Source organism: Heterodontus francisci, chromosome 43, assembly GCF_036365525.1.
Source record: "Heterodontus francisci isolate sHetFra1 chromosome 43, sHetFra1.hap1, whole genome shotgun sequence".
NCBI lineage: Eukaryota > Metazoa > Chordata > Chondrichthyes > Heterodontiformes > Heterodontidae > Heterodontus > Heterodontus francisci.
Genome location: NC_090413.1, coordinates 25,213,628 through 25,231,216, shown reverse-complemented (window position 1 = coordinate 25,231,216; position 17,589 = coordinate 25,213,628). Strand labels below are relative to the sequence as shown.

General features: G+C 44.5%; 1 protein-coding gene across 2 annotated transcripts in view; it reads right to left on the bottom strand.

The window, feature by feature from the left end:
* Nucleotides 1-13,483, bottom strand: part of LOC137355733 (collagen alpha-1(XI) chain-like) — a 244,071-nt gene extending 230,588 nt beyond the window's left edge. For both annotated transcript variants that reach the window (XM_068021204.1, XM_068021206.1), the window contains exon 1: nt 13,019-13,483. In XM_068021204.1, coding sequence (XP_067877305.1) covers nt 13,019-13,109 — 91 coding nt within the window. In that variant the 5' untranslated portion in view covers nt 13,110-13,483. The remainder of the gene's footprint in view (nt 1-13,018) is intronic.
* Between the last annotated feature and the right edge of the window lie 4,106 nt (nt 13,484-17,589).

Genomic DNA, 17,589 nt, shown 5'->3' with positions numbered 1-17,589 from the left:
GAACAAGTGGAAGGCGCAGATGTGTCTGTTTCCCAGTCACTGGATTTGGAGACTCTTGAGCAAATTGATTCTTTCCAAGTTTCCACATCAGACACCCGCTGCTCATTAAAAAAAAACTGCACACAAACAGCGGCGAGAATTCTTTCTGACTGAAGGGAGAGTCACTGCAGTGATGTCCCCACCTGTAGTCCACAGGCTTCCCCCACATCCAGGAAATCTGGTCCTCCAATGACCAGTGAACTTAACACCATTGCACTTGGACTTCTTATTCTCTGGTTTTTGGAAAGTACGCGTTGTAGCATGCTGATTGTAGCCATGCACACTGGGAAAATGCTGAGGAAATCCAGGCCTTGGTTGCAATAGCCTAAGGGAGAGGTTCACAGGATGACTATCCAAGTCTTAGTAGGGCTTTTGCTAAGTTCAAACGCCATGAGGACTACGACAGGGTAAAATAGGGAGCAGATCATGGCTCCGATTCTGGCTTTGCTAATGATGAAACTACCAAAAAAAAACTTACTAACCTTTAATAAACTAATATCTCCACACCACATAATACAGATCATCCCAAGTTGAATAGCGAGCAGCTAAACTAGACAGAGCAGGGAGGCCCCAGAATTGATCCTCAAGCCTGTGCTAAATTAGCTAACCTCAGCAAGAGAAATGCTATCGAAATTTAACGGCACAAGAAGGCCGTTCAGCCCTTTGTGATCAAACTTGACCGCTCCTGACCCAGAAACACAGAGGGAAAGCAGTACCAAAGGTCACACTGAATTCGAGGGAGGGAAATAAAATTATCCAGGGTTTGAGCTCCTGGTTGCTATTCAACTACACTGCGCGCGCCAAGTGCAGAAAGACAGGGCCCAGCTGTGACACCTCCTGCAGTTAAATAGCCTGTTGGCACTTGCTGAATAATGGTCACTTGGGCAGGTGACCAGCAGCTGTGGAACTATTTTCCAGCAAAGAATCAATGTCAGAAGGTAAGGAGGGGAAGCGGAAAGAAGGCCGGACTTTGTCCAATTTTTGTTTCAAAAATTTCTACACACGCTGCTCGAAATAAAACAACCAAAACTGGACGGGTTGCAACCTTTAGAGACAGGTTTCCCCTACACCTTCTCTTTGTGAAAACAGAGTGCAGTACAGGGAGAAAATGAAAAAGACAGTCCCAGTTACCAAATGCTCTGGAAGGGCTCAGTGTGCTAATGTGGGTAGACTCAACTGTGTTTCACAACAGGGCTGCATTAAAATGAACTTCTACATGGGATTGAGAAAGGAGCCCTTTAAGTGGCAACAGATGGGCTGAGTTTTTGGACAGCGTGTGTGACTAATACATTGGAGCGATCTTTATCTTGTTTACGAATCAACTCCGCTTCCAAAGGCGCCCACATTCCCCACTCGTAGGAGTCTACAATCAGCCTGAAGTGACTGCACTCAGACAATCCGCATTCCATCAATTGATCAAGTGCCTCCAACCTCGACCTCTCTACCCTCTTATGTTATCTTTAATGGTGGCTTCCCTCAGGCTACAAATGTTTTAATCAAGCCTCTTTCCCTGCCCCCTCTCCCTCAAAAACATGGTCATGAACCTAGTATCTGAAGATGTACATCCACCATCATTTGGAAGAACTATTTTGGTTTGCTGTCATAATTCTGGTAATGTCCAACTCCTTTTCTCTCGCCTAATTTTCTACGCATCTCCTGCTTAAATTCAGACCCCAAAGCACCAACTGAATCTGTGCCCCACAATACCTCAGTGCTTTTACTTGGTGTCAGCTATGGCTCAGTGGGTAGCACTTTTACCTCCGAGTCCCAGGGCAGTGCGTTCAAGACCCAGTTCAGGACTTGAGCAGAAGAATCAAGGCTGATGCGCCAGTGCGGTACTGAGGGAGTGCTGCACTGTTGGCGGTACCGTCTTTCCGATGAGTTGCTAAACTGAGGCGGTGTCTGGCCTCTCAGGTGGATGTAAAAGATCCCATTTGGCTATTTCAAAGAAAAGCAGGGAATTCTCCCTAGTGTCCTGACCCAATATTTATTTATCATCCATTTGAAAACTGATTATCTAGTTGTTACCTTACTGCTGTTTGTGGGAGTTTTCTATGCACAGATTAGCTGCCACATTTCCCAAATTACAACAGAGACTACACTTCAAAAATAGCTCATTGACTGGAAAGCACTTTGGGACGTCCTGAAGCCATGAAAGCAGCAAACTCCAAACTCAACTGTTCACACATATTACTCACCATGCACTGTACTTTAACCTATTTTTCCAAAGTGCAAACTAACCGTACAATTCGAGAACTTATTTTAATCTTTTAAAAAAAAGTTTTAACTTTGTGCACTCAACTTCTCTGAGTGTATGCAATCAGCTTGTGCCCAGGACCTTGTGTTTGACCTATCTTTTGACTTTTCTTTAACACGTTACTCACTCTTTCAGTTATCATTTGACACCAATGACTAGATCAAAATAGTGAACAATCTACATCTCTTTTGAAGTACTTTTTGAAGTGTAGTCACTCTGGTAATGTAGGAAACACAGCAGCCAATTTGCACGTAGAACACATCGAAAGCTTCCACAAACCAGCAACATGATAATCTGTTTTTTCCTTAAGTGATGATCGATGGATAAATATCGATCAGGACATTGTGAAGAACTCCCCTCGTCTTCTTTAAAATAGTGTTGTGGGATACCCAGGAGGGCAGACAGAGTCTGAATGACGCCACCTCCAACAGTGCATCACAGGCTCAGTACTGCAACAAAGAGTCAGATTTTGTGCTCGCATCCTTTCTTAATTGAAGCAAGTCTACTGTTACAATAGTAGCATAGGTACCTGCAACACTCTGGTTAGCGATAGAAAAAGACGCGCTCAGGGAATCTTCCTTGGCATTGATTAAAAGTTGAAACCAATGGAGGAACCATCCCAAAGCACGTTGTACCAGAAGTCCTTGGCATAAACAGCTTTTACATTGGGGTTGGTGAGGGAGGTTACACCTTTGGCACTGAAGAGCAGGTCCTACCCAAATGACGAGAATCAAGCTGTCGAGTGATCGAAGGCTAGTGTAATGGAAGATCCCAGTAAAGAAGGGGGTTCTACCTGAACAGTGACTTTGGTAAATCTGGTGGGTTTACATAGGCGACGTGTAGGGGATGTTTAGGGAACCTGTGAGTCCCTACAAGTAGTGGTGAAAACCTTCTCAATGTCACTTGTATAAAATCAGCTAGTGATGGTGCTAGTCATCACTGGCAGAGCTCTTTCCATTTTACTCTCCCCACCGCGCCACCCACAATATACCCAACCCCAGTTTTCCCCCGACCAAAGACACTGATTCATGTTGAATTTCCCTCCAATACTTCCACTGAATGACCATTTCGCACATCTAAGCCCAGACAGCATGTGTCAGAGACTATTGTTCCGTAGGGTCAGAGCCATCACAATCCCGTACACTTATCAACAAGGGTCACTGCATAATGATCATGAACGGGGTATAGTAACATAGTGGTTATGTTACTGAACTCGTAATCCAGTGGACTGGACTAATGCTCAGAGATGTGGGTTCAAATCCCACTTGGGGAATGTTAAATCAGTTATTTAAATAAAAAGATAACAGTCAGAAGTGGTGACCATGAAACTAATGGATTGGTATAAAAACCCATCTGGTTGACCAATGTCCTTCAGGGAAGGAAACCTGCCGTCCTTACCTGGTCTGGCCTACATGTGATTGACTCCTAACTGCCCTCTGAAATGACCTTGCAAGCCACTCAGTTATATTCCAGGTGGAGGCTAACCACCACCTTCTCAAGGGCAATTCGGGATGGGCAACAAATGCTGGCCTTGCCAGTGACCCCCACGTCCCTGAATGAAAAGAGAAAAAAAAAACCTGAACCCTGGCTACTTTCCCCTTTAACTGCACATCCTGGGATAAAGGTTGGACAACAGAAAATAACTTCTACATTTAAAGGGAATATACAGTTCGTGCCATTGTTGCTGACAAGGTGAAAACGAGCTGCATTCAGAGGTTTGTGAAGAACAACGAAAAGCCTCAACCAGTTCTTTATGGCTGCAAAAACCTCTTTGAAACTGTAAATGCAGCTGCTGAGATAATCTCTTCATGGTACCTGTCCCTTACCTTCCACCAGCTCTACTCTGTTAGCAACTCTTCACAGTTTTAACACTTCCACTCCTCCCTGCTTTACAACTGTGTTATAAAATAAAAATCTAACAGGGAGCACGCCCATTTATATAAGCATCGGATCAGAAGAAAATGGATTCAAGCCCCGTCCAGGGTTTGATAACATAACCTAGGTGGACACCTCAGTGCACCACTGAGGGAGTGCTGCACTGTCAGACGTCCTAGCTTTCAGACGAAACATGAAGTCCGAGGCCCTGTCTACATATTCAGATAAGTGTTAAAGATTCTGCAGCACTATTCAAAGAGCAAGGAGCACTCCTACTGTCCTGGACAACAAGCCCGCTCCACCAAGACTACTAGCAGTAGATTAACTGGTTATTCATCTCACATGCCATTTGTGAGATCTTGCTGTGCACATATTGGTTGTCGCGTTGACCTACAAAACAATACTGATCACAATTCAAAAGTAATTAATTGGCTGTAATACTCGTTAAGATACTCTGAAGATCTGGAAGAACCTCATCTAAATGCAGGTCCATTTCCCATTTTGTCTCAAACAGATTTCATAGAAATTACACAGACTGCCCAGAATTTACTCACTAAACTCTTTGGTAGTTGCAAAGTTCGGATGAAAAGCGATGTCCACACATTGCCCTCCCCACATTGACATTGAGGAAATCTTATCCAGAGGACAGATTTGTAAAATCAAATTTCCAAGACTTGGCAGTTAGGATGTGGGAGCTAGTTTTGCCAATGTAACTTAGTGATAGTTGGTATTACGGGGGTTAATGCCCAGGTACTGCTGCACAACAATGAGACCACAAGGCTTGATTTTCACTGTGGGTAGATCCCAACTGGAACAAAAAGAAACGTCACTGCAGGAAATACTGGGGCAATAAATTCATTAGATAGTCCTAATTTTAATCAGACCCTTCTACACGTATGGAGGATGGACTGACATTCCCTCCCACAAACATATCCTTGGCAGACAGCAAGGAAAGGAGAAGCATTGGCACTCAATCCCAACTCACTGAACCGTCTGTGAACTTGGAGAGGCAAGGCTGCCGTGATCTAGATGTGAAGGGGATGCGGGCTACAATTCATCTCTCGGCCCCATTATAAGTACCAGTGACAGAGCACTAGCCCCAAGAGTCCCAGAAGGACAAATGACCCAGCTCAGCATTTCTCCGATCATGTGTTACACTTGTATAATTGCACCACAGACCTGATGAGCAAGACACAGAAGGCACAAGTTCAAAAAGAGGGTACTTCAGCTATCTTGTACCCCCTTTCATTAAAAAAAAGAACCTTCAAAAAAAGACAATTAAACATTTAACAACCCTTTCACTTTGTCGACAGTTTTCAAAACAATATCTGGTCAAAGAGACTATTTAAAAGTATTTACAGCAGCAAAATAGGCCATTCGGCCCAACTGGTCAATGCCGGTGTTTATGCTCCACACAAGCCTCCTCGCAGCCTCCTTCATCTCACCTTATCAGCAAAGCTTCGTACATTAGGGAGCAGGAGTCATTGCATAAATGCAAAAGGAGCTGCACCAACATTTAGGACTGAAGCTGAACTATATCAGAATTAAAGCTGTGTCTCTCCTAATGTAAACTTGGCTCCGGCACAAAAATCTCAATACCTCCGGAGGAGAAAGTAATAGTTTAATTTAAACTCTTCTGAATTATAATATGCTTCCCCAGCTGGTATCGGATATTTACCTGACGGTCGTCAATTTAGAATAATTTAGATGAATTAAAGATGTCAATGAACTCCTGAGATGAATGGAGATTGGAATGCCTAGGAGTGATTATGTCATTCATGCATCTAATTGTCCCAAGGAAACTGCATAGATGACCTAATTCAAATCAAGGACTGTACATTATTCTCCAATGATATACACAAGCTGTATTTCCCCTTCCCCTGGCTGGTTTTGCTCTAAATTAAACAGATGGTAAGCTGGTAGCACTGGTGGCCACCAGTAGCCATGAGATAATGTCAAAGAGGAAATACGATGCAAATCTGTGGGCGGGGGCGTGGTGTAGGGAGATGCATTCTGCACAATTACATCATAAACGTCTTCTTTGTAAATGGGTTCTTTACGATTTTGCATCACAGTGCCCAGAGGAACCATCTTATTTATTTTTTATTTTTAGAGATACAGCACTGAAACAGGCCCTTCGGCCCACCGAGTCTGTGCCGACCATCAACCGCCCATTTATACTAATCCTGCATTAATCCCATTACCCTCTCACAGCCCCACCTTCCCTCAATTCCCCTACCACCTACCTACACTAGGGGCAATTTACAATGGCCAATATACCTATCAACCTGCAAGTCTTTGGCTGTGGGAGGAAACCGGAGCACCCGGCGGAAACCCACGCGGTCACAGGGAGAACTTGCAAACTCCGCACAGGCAGTACCCAGAATCGAACCCGGGTCGCTGGAGCTGTGAGGCTGTGGTGCTAACCACTGCACCACCATCTCTATTTAACTGCCCCTTCCTGTAAAAGTGTTTTGGGAAATAATCTTGCGCTCCAATGTAACTGCCCATCGATCTACATTCTTTTCAAACCTTGTGTTTGTGCCCACCGCCTAACACATAGAAAGGAAATCCTGTATCTAATCAGAACCAGGTCCTTGTTGAGTCTGTTGACAGCATGCAGATATTCTGGAACACAACATGCAAGGTTTCTCAGCTTTCAAATGCTGCCTTCATTTTATTATCTATTCCCAGCCCCCCTCCCCCGACCAAGTGTAACATAGAAATTTGCATAAATGTTTGTGACACATCTGAAGGCCTGGAAGTGAACACACAAGTAATGGAATCAGTGGTAAGTGCTTGCGGTGAAGACCAAAGACTATGACTTTGGCTTTCCCAGTGTTTTGACTAGAGGAAATTGCACCTCATCCAAGAGTGGATATTGAAGAAGCAGTCAGACAGCACAGAGGCAGTTAAGGGATCGCGAGAGAGGGTGGAGGGGTACAGCTGTGTGTTTTCAGTGTACGTGTGGTAGCTGACTGCATGTCTTCAGTAGCTTGTAGATGAGATAGAGGAGGAAGCCAATGACAGATTCTTGGCAAACTGCAGAAGTCACAGTGTGGGGGCAAGAGTTTCTCTGGCACAAGCAAGAATGGAGCCGAGCAAGAGCAGTCCCACCCTGCTGGACAACGAAGGAGAGGGATTGGAGGAGGATAGAATGGTCAAAGGCTGTAAAGAGGTTGAGGAAGGATAATGCACCAATCACAGACAACGCCATTCGCAATTTTGATTCATTTCAGTGCTATGGCAGAGACAGAAACCTGATTGCAGAGATTCAAAAATGGAGTGGGAAAGATGGGCACAGGTTTGGGAGGCATCAAATTCTTCAAGTGAAGAAGAAAGGAAGGTTGATGATGGGGTGGTAATTTGCAAGGACAGGCATATTTATTGGAGGGGGGGGGGGTGGAGCTATGGTGGGGTGGTGCAATAGTGCATGAGGAGAGGATACCATTTATGTCAGGAAAGACAAGGCAGTTGTGTGGGCAATAGTTTGGTTTTGGAATGGGATAAAGGGAGGTGGGTCCCATGGACAGGATGAGCTCAAATAGGCATCATGTAGTTTTTTTTTTAAGAGATACAGCACTGAAACAGGCCCTTCAGCCCACCGAGTCTGTGCTGACCATCAACCACCCATTTATACTAATCCTACACTAATCCCATATTCCTACCACATCCCCACCTGTCCCTATATTTCCCTACCACCTACCTATACTAGGGGCAATTTATAATGGCCAATTTACCTACCAACCTGCAAGTCTTTTGGCTTGTGGGAGGAAACCGGAGCACCCAGAGAAAACCCACGCAGACACAGGGAGAACTTGCAAACTCCACACAGGCAGTACCCAGAATTGAACCCGGGTCGCTGGAGCTCGTAGAGAAACTAGAGAAATGCATGAGTTTTGATGCTATGGCAAGGAAGAGACTTTATTTCTTAGACGACAGTAGGGGAGGCAAGTAGCACAGACAGAAGAACAGATTTCTCTCTGTCTAACTCACTGCTTGCGTAGTTTCACACCTGAAGCCATTTAGCAGAGGCATCAGACAGCAGAACGAGAGAGCACAGGCATGACAGGAGTGAAGAACAGTGCAGGAAAATGCAATTTCAAATGAAGATCCAAGGAATCTTTCCTAACTGGAGACACTTGACTGAGTACACGGATCCCAATGCTGACAGGAAGCTCATTCATTTTAATGGGTTGAATCGGCATTACACTCCTAGGCTACTTCATTTATTGCCCGACAATAAATCCTCATCCCAGTGGGGAGTTTGAGAACATTCTATTGCAGAGTTTCCACTGCCCAGCCACCATTGAAATTTCTCACATTGAATGATAATCCACCTGCATTACAGCTGTCTTCTCCAATAAGGTTTGCCATTTTACTGAACACAGAACAAATAAGGGTAGCTGATGAACCCTGACAACTGCAGATGCCTGTGTGTTGCCGTGTTGCGGAGCAGTCCAGTGTGGGAGGCCAAAACTCTGCTTTCTTACCCCTACCACAACACTGTAGTATCAACTGCTTCCTAAGATGATGTGTCTTATTCAGGAGCTGAATATATTGTGATGATTCTATCCGAGGTTTTGTGCAGCACACAGTATTCCGGATTTCCCTCCCAATCATCTTGCTTGCAGAACAATGGTTCGAATTGATGGACTGGTTTCATTTCACCTTCACTCCTTCTTGCTGAGTACCGGCCGGACTATATGAGAATAAGAACTGATCGGTGACAGCTCTGAGCTGCAGGAGCCAAGCTTACCTAACCTAACCTGACGGGAGAGTGTGTGCAAACTCCAGGGACATTAGTCATTAAGACTTGCTGTATTCAGTCTTTGACAATGTTCGGCCTTCTCCTACGATAGCAAAACCTTGTTAAGGATTAAACCTTTTAGAATGGATGTAGAGTGTCTGTTGATCTTTTAATATCCTGTTGAGGGTGGATCCATATTGGGTGCATTGAAAGGGGGCGCACTGCGTTCATAAGAAAGGAAGGAGAGAGAAAGAAAAGACAGCTTGCATTTCTATAGCGCCTTTCATTACCTCAGGAGACCCCAAAGTGTTTTCCAGCCAATGAAGTACTTTTGAAGTGTAGTCACTGTTGTAATGTACGAAACGCAGCAGCCAATTTGTGCACAGCAAGCTCCCGCAAACAACAATGTGATAATGACCCAGATCATCTGCTTTTTAGTGATGTTGGTTGAGGGACAAAATATTGGCCAGGACACTGGGGAGAACTCCCCTGCTCACAATTTCTGTGGTTAATTCAGAGAGTGGATATGGTTCCTCCACTGCTTAAAGATACAGGACAACCCGGCTTGTGCCCATCTCAAACACTGATATGATCCAACTGAGCTTTGCATACAGTTGTACAGGGAACTTGTCACAATATTAATTGTCCTTCCAGTTTTTATGGTGCAGCATTTCCAATTTAATGGGAATTCCTGTCGCCTCCCCTCCGACTGCATGTCATCTCGTTCTGAGGTTATCCTAGCCCAGGCAGATGTTTCCGACAGCGTCACCCCCAGTTTACAGTGAACAGGACCAGGAAAAAGAAAGGCTCGCATTTATATAGCACCTTTCATAACTTCAGGACATCCCAAAGCCCCTTAAATCTACTTTCGAAGTGTCTCCACTGTTGCAATATAGGGAATGTGGCAGCCATTTTTGCAAACAGCAGGATTCCAGAAACAGCAGAAAATGGATAATAACCTGATGATCTATTCTTGCTGAAGAGTAAATATTTGCCAGGAAAAACTCCACTGCTCTTCTCCGAAATAGCACCATGGGATCTTTCCTTGCCACCTGAGAGAGCAGACATGGCCTCCATATAACATCTCATGCAAAAGATGGCACCTCTGACAATGCAGCACTCCCCGACTGCATCGAACCCTTGAAGTGGCAGTCTAGGTTTTGCACTCGAGTCTCTAGAACAGATTGGGAACTTGTGACCTTTGGACCTAGGGCGAGAGTGCTATTACACTGAGCCATGGTTGCCACCCGGGTACAGCTCCTGAAGTACCGTATTTTGTTCCGGTTTATACTGAAAGTTAATATTTGTACCAACAAGTGACAACCAAAGCGCTGATGACAGTCACGACACCATTCTGATTACAAAGATGCAGCTTTTAATTTACATTGGCTCCCTGTCCTGAAACACCTCGAATTTAAATTGCTCATTCAAATGTTCAAATCCATCCTTGGCCTTGCCTTCGCTATCTTTGTAACCTCCTCCAGTACTATAACGTTCCAAGATCTCTGCTCTCTTCAATTCTCTTGCGCATCCCCGATTTCCATCACCCCACCATTGGCGGACGTGCCTTCAGCTGCCCAGATTCAAAGGTCTGGAATGTCCTCCCTAAACCTCTCCACTTCACTCTCTCCTCCTTTAAAAACACTCCTTCAAACCTACCTCTGGCCTAGTTTTGGTCACCTGTTCTTCTATCTCCTTCTGGGGCTTTGTGGCGAATTTTATTTGATTGTGCTCCTGTGAGGTACCTTGAAATGTTTTGCTACGTTAATGGCGCTATATTAATGCATGCAGTCACCCCGACATGAACTTAAAAGATCATCAGAAATGCTGACATCCATCCTAAAAGGTTTAATACTCAGTGAGGTACTGCCTTTGTAGGAACAGGAGGAGGCCATTCAGCCCCTCGACCCTGTTCCACCATCCAGTTAGATCAAGGTTGATCCTGAATATATTTGGCTTGGAATCTTGAAATTCCTTCATCTCAGTGAAAGTGGACATGAGTGTGTCACAAGGTCAATATAGCGGTCTGGACTCAAAGAAAAACTTAAACCAAAAGCCTGTGCTAGCGACTCCCTTACAAGGCAGACAGTTGCAACACTGGTAGGCTGGCTGGAAGTCACTGGATACAATGGCCATGACCATTTCTGTGACATCACCGCATTCCAATGGAAACTGTGTGGGAGGTGCTTCTGTGCAGCCAAAGCAGCAGTTCTTGTCTGGACCTCTGCAGGGAAGTCAGTGGGAAAACTGCAGCCGGAAAGTGGATTAAAACAAGGACATTGTTCGAATGGACAGGCTACGATTCTGCAGCAGCTTTACAGTGATGATTCCTGAATCATGAATCTCATCACGCAGCTCAGAGCTGGCAAACTCGAGCAAGTGTCTCGCTAGCCTTGACCACGGTGTAATCCGAGCCTGGGCTAAACACTTCAAAATAGAAAAATCATGCGTGGGCAGACCAAACAAAAAAAAACAACATAGGGACAGGACTGACGCTGCAGACTCCAGTTTACGAGCTAACCAAGTCTTGTCACATTCAGCCCCTGTAGCCTGTACTGACATTCAATTAGATCATGGATGATCTGTTAACCAAACAAAGAGAAATGCCCCATCTCTAATCCCACTCCCCAATTCCACCATCCCCTCCCCCCCAACATTACTTTAATTGAGCTTGGCTCCTGTTGGTAACTGACGGAGTGGCACTGCAAGTGGGAACATGTGCAGTTTGGTCTGGCATGCCCCAAGAACAAGACAACATGCACTGAGTGGGAAATCCCATTAAGTTGGTAATACAACACTATAAAACCTAGAAGAACTGACACTGCGCCAAACTCAATGCGCAACTGTCCAAAAAAGGACTTCTTGCAATCTGCAATTCAGAATGATGCCAATGGGTGGGGCCCACCAAAATTAGCCATGGCACTCAGGATGGGGCTCACCATTTCAATTCAAGTCTGGGCTAAACACTTCAAAATAGAAAATCATCAAGGCATAATTTTATCAATTTGCCGCCCTAACTGTCGCATGGGTTTTAAGTACGCGGTTGCCGCTTTAAGAATGAATTGCCCTTTTAAGAACAAATAACACAGCAACTTTATTCTGGCAGCCAAGCTCTCTCAAATGTTACTATACAGTTCACGTGCATCTATCTTGCAGATGATACAGAATTGGAAAGATAATTAAAAGGAACACGCATTGATATTATAAAGAGTTTGACAAATGATGTTATTAATGAAAGTGTAATGCTGGTTGCCCCACATCAAAGCACATCCCCCACTGCCTCTCTGATAAAAGACTGACACTGCAGACTCCAGTTTACAAGCTAACCCAGTCTTGTCACATCTAATTGGAACAATTTAGGGGGCAGCTTTGTCATAAATGGACTGACGATCAAAAGATGCAGAGTTACCATGCAAACAAGGAGTGGGCTTGTCCGAGTTTGACAGCAAAACTCGCTCAGGTCCCAGACTTGTAATGACTTTGAAAGCAAACAGTGTACAGGAGTTTTTAAAAAGTTAAATCCAAGCAGAACAGTGGATTTGAAACAAAAAAGGGAAGTCATCTATCAGACCGATTAAAGTGAACATCCCCTCGACAACTTCCACACATAACTTCTCATTTCAGCACAAGATCTCCATAACTGGCATTATAGTCTTCCTTATTTCAAGATATGTATTTTTTAGAGATCCAGCACTGAAACAGGCCCTTCGGCCCATCGAGTCTGTGCCGACCATCACCCACCCATTTATACTAATCCCATATTCCTACCACATCCCCACCAGTCCCTATATTTCCCTACCAGCTACCTATACTAGGGGCAATTTATAATGGCCAATTCACCTATCAACCTGCAAGTCTTTGGCATGTGGGAGGAAACCCACGCAGACACAGGGAGAACTTGCAAACTCCACACAGGCAGTACCCGGAATTGAACCCGGGTCGATGGAGCTGTGAGGCTGTGGTGCTAACCACTGCGCCACTGGGCAGAAGAAAATCACGAATGCAAAGAAACCAGTGCAAAAGGGGGGGGGGGGGGGGGGGGGAAGGTGTTCAAAAGATGCTGGGATTAAGAAATTGCATTTTACAAAGTCACTTACCTGCTTTGACAGTTGAAAACTGGTGCAGAACTACAACAAATGCAATCACATTGGCTTCCAGTAGCCACCTTCTCGTCTTCCACCGCTCCATCTCCCAATGACATGAACTTTCCAGATGTGTATTAATTGCCCCTAAGCCAGCTTGTTTGGAAGGGCCAGTTTACCAGGTTCGTGTGAGTGCATGTATTAGTTACCAAGATCCTATGGAGCCATTAGTTGCTGCAAGCAAAGTTAAGCCATACACACACACCCCCTCTCTCTCTCTCTCTCTCTTGTTCTTTTCTGGGCACTGCTTACATCAGTGCTCTCTCGACATTTTTTTAAAGTGGGGGGGGGAGAGAGAGAGAAAGAGTCTTTTAAAAAAAAGTCTGAGAAAGTTACAGCCGATTTTTCCTGCCCCCTATGTGACGATGTTATGGATCTTGTGGAAAATCTGGAGAGAGAGAGAGAAATGCATTTTTTTCTATCACATTTGACACTAACAAAAAGCTCAGCAAATCACAGCTGGGCTCAGCTCACAGCCGAACCTACTGGCCTTCCACCAATGCCTGCCCTCCCATTGGTCCAAAGTTTGTTACAGCAACTTCCAATTGGCCACACTTCCTCGTCAATTTCTTTTACCCCCCACAGGAAAAGCAGCAAGTTAGGACGCGGGGAACTGGAGTCCGTAACACTTTGCGAAGAGGAAAACTGAATAGAAGTTTTTTTGTATGTGTGTTCACTTGGACAGCACAGCCTCCGAAGGAGGCGCCCTATTTAACTCTTAATTCATTAAATGTTTTTTTTTAAATATAAAAGTGTAGATGTACTTAAAACAGATCCTAATTAAACAGAGCAAACAGCTGCTTTCTCACAAAATGCGAAGCTTAAATTATTTTTACATTGAATCATACTTGAAGAATATCATTTGATGTACGTTTCACATTTAAACATTTTTCTTTCAAAGTGCATTTTTCACTGTTGTATCAATGTAATGTGACTTTGGAACTGTAATGTGTGAATATCCAGGCTTGGGCTGATAAGTGGCAAGTAACGTTCGCGCCACACAAGTGCCAGGCAATGACCATCTCAAACAGGAGAGATTCTAACAATCTCGCCTTGACATTCAATGGCATTACGATTGCTGAATTCCCCCACTATCAACATCCTGGGGGTTACCATTGATCAGAAACTAAACTGGAGTAGCTATATAAATACCGTGGCTACGAGCCGGTCAGAGGCTAGGAATCCTGCAGCGAGTAACTCATCTCCTGACTTCCCAAAGCCTGTCCACCATCTACAAGACACAAGTCAGGAGTGTGATGGAATAGTGTCCACTTGCCTGGATGGGTGCAGCTCCAACAACATTCAAGAAGCTCGACACCATCCAGGACAAAGCAGCCCACTTGATTGGCTCCCCATCCACCACCGGCGCACAGTGGCAGCAGTGTGTACCATCTACAAGATGCACAGCAGCAATGCACCAAGGCTCCTTAGACAGCACCTTCCAAACCCGTGACCTCTACCATCTAGAAGGACAAGGACAGCAGATGCATGGGAACACCACCACCTGCAAGTTCCCCTCCAAGTCACACACCATCCTGACTTGGGACTATATCGCCGTTCCTTCACTGTTGCTGGGTCAAAATCCTGGAACTCCCTCCCTAACAGCACTGTGGGTCTACCTACCCCACATGGACTGCAGAGGTTCAAGAAGACAGCTCACCACCACCACCTTCTCAAGGGCAATTAGGGATGGGCAATAAATGCTGTCCTAGCCAGTGATGCCCACATCCCATGAATGAATAAAAAATAAATAAACAACAGTTGAATATGCACTTGAAATGCTGTAACCTACAGGGCTACGGACCAAGAGCTGGGGATCGCTCTTTTTTGGGGGCTGGCAGAGACACGATGGGCCGAATGGCCTCCTTCCGTGTCCACTTTCTATGTTTCTTAATTTTAATCTCTCCGCCTTAGGAAGCCCCGTGCCTTCAGCTGCTGAGGCCCTAAGCTCTGGAATTTCCCCTTTGAATCTCTCCACCTCTCTCCCCTCCTTTCAAACCCTCCTTAAAACCTACCTCTTTGACCAAGCTTTTGGTCACCTGCTCCATTATCTCCTTAGGTAACACTCCTGTGAAGCACCTTGGGACATTGAACTACACTAAAGCTGCTATATAAATGTGAGTTGTTGTTGATTAATGTTAATTTAATATATTGGCTGCGAGCTGTGTGCCAATGACATTTCTTTCTTCTATACTTGCATCCAGTTCTGCTGATCAGTCCTTCACAAGGGCATTATTAAAGCAAGGGACAAAATTCCTATCCCCCAAATCATTCATAATGAGCTTCCATCATGGAGAATTTGTCATTCTGAAATCACTCCGATGTGTAATTTTGAGCTGCGTATTCCCCAATTACCCATCGATGCTGAATATGCTCAAACCACACCCTCCACATACCAGTCGTCCCTGCCACACTTGCAATTAATTATGAAGCATTATGTAATCTATGTAATAATTTATAGAGTACAGTTGTTTCTTTCACTGAGTAGCTGGACTGAGGCTCACCCACACGCAGCTGCTTTTAACATGTAAGTTTTCAAACTGGGATTGACTGACTTTCGGGAGCTGCACTGCTGTTAATTTCATCAGGTCTTTCAATGCATCTGCTGACTTGACATTAAATTTATCCTTGTGTATACTACTACTACAACTTGCATTTATATAGCAACTGTAACATCATAAAATGTCCCAAGGCATTTCACAGGAATATCACCAAAGGAATTTGACACCGAGCAACATAAAAAGATAGTAAGACAGGTGACTAAATAGTTCCGTCAAAGAGGTAGGTTTTAAGGAGGAGAAAGGAGTACAGGCAGAGAGGTTTAGGGAGGGAACTCCAGAGCTTGGGTCCAAGCAGCTCAAGGCATGGCTGCCAATGGTGAAATGATTAAAATCGGGGATGCGCAAGAGGCCGGACGTAGAGATTTCGGACGGTTTTGGGGCTGGAGGAGGTTACAGAGATGGGGAGGGGATGAGACCATGGAGGGATTTGAAAATAAAGATGAGAATTTTAAAATCAAAGTGTTGCTGGACTGGGAGCCAATGCAGCTCAGTGAGCACAGGGCATGGGTGACTAGAATGTGATGCAAGGTATGATAAAGACAGCAGAGTTTTGAACGAGCTCAATTTCATGTAGGATGGCTGGTTAGGAGAGCATTGTAATAATCAAGTCTGGAGGTAACAAAGGTGTAACAAAAAATGTGTCCTGCAATGATTTTACTTTAAGACACTGATACTGCCTTTCAGATTTTGAGGCAGATGGTGCCTGGGAATGTGTTCATTTTGCTGTGATTCCCCCAGGAATGGCACAATATTTGCAGGAGCTTCCCTTGCACAAAGGTTTTTTAAAAACTATTACTCTGACCTGCTGCTCCCTCAGTGTTGAAGAAACAACATTTAAAGGTGTGCGACAAACTGGCTTAGAACTCTGAGAGCTGAACCCACATGATTGATGAGAAAGAAGATTCAATTCTCAGTCTGCAATAAGGATCCTAAAGTGCGATAAGTCAGGGCAGTCTCTTATAGGTCAACTGCATAAAACCGTCCTCAATTACTGCTAATCCACCATTCTCATACAAAAAAAGGGGAAAGGTACAAGTACAGATTTCATTAGTCTCGAGATATTTTGAGAAACAGAAATGTCAAGCTTATTTACCAGGAGTTACACCTCAGAGACACATTAATGGGCAGTGCAGAGGATCCTTAATACAATACCCTGTAATATACTATCAATATAAAAAAGACCCAGTAACGCACTGACCATATACAATATAGTAGAAGCACATTGACCACATGTATAAGACGCAAGAGTACACTGATAATATACAATACATAGGGACACACTGACCCTATGTAATACACAGATAATATCCCAAAGCCCTCCCACAACTTCCTGTTTGAATTATTCTAATTCAGTTTCCAGCCACACAACAACATTGAAACAGGCCTAATCAAAATCACAAGCCTTGTCTGTGACTCTGGCTGTAGTCCATTTTTCTTCCTTGTGCTCTTTGACCTCTCTGAGGCCTTTTGACATGTCTGGCGAAATCATCCTCCCCAAAGACCACTCCTCTGTTTTTCAGCTCAGTGGGACTGTCCTCACTTGTTTCCATTCGCATCTATCCAGTCATAGCCAGAGCACCTCCAACAATGGTTTCTCTTTATGCCTGCCGCTCCCCACCCACACAATTACCTTAAGGGCCTCCAAGGATCTAATCACCGTTGCCTTCTCTTCCTCATCTATGTGCTGCATCCTTTGAGGATCATTATCTGAATACATAGCATCGGCTTCCACATGTACATTGGCAACACCCAACTCTACCTCTTCATTATATCCCTCAAACATGAGTTGAGAGTTTGATCCTGTATCCTCTCGATCACAAAGCCTCCCAGGGAAGACATGGAAGACCGAAAATATCCTCATGGTGCTCAAGGAAAGCAGTTAAGTCCAAGGGATGACATTCAAACAGTGTTGGAAAAAAGTTGTCACCATTGACAGTTGGGTGCAAGGCTCAACACCTCCAAGCC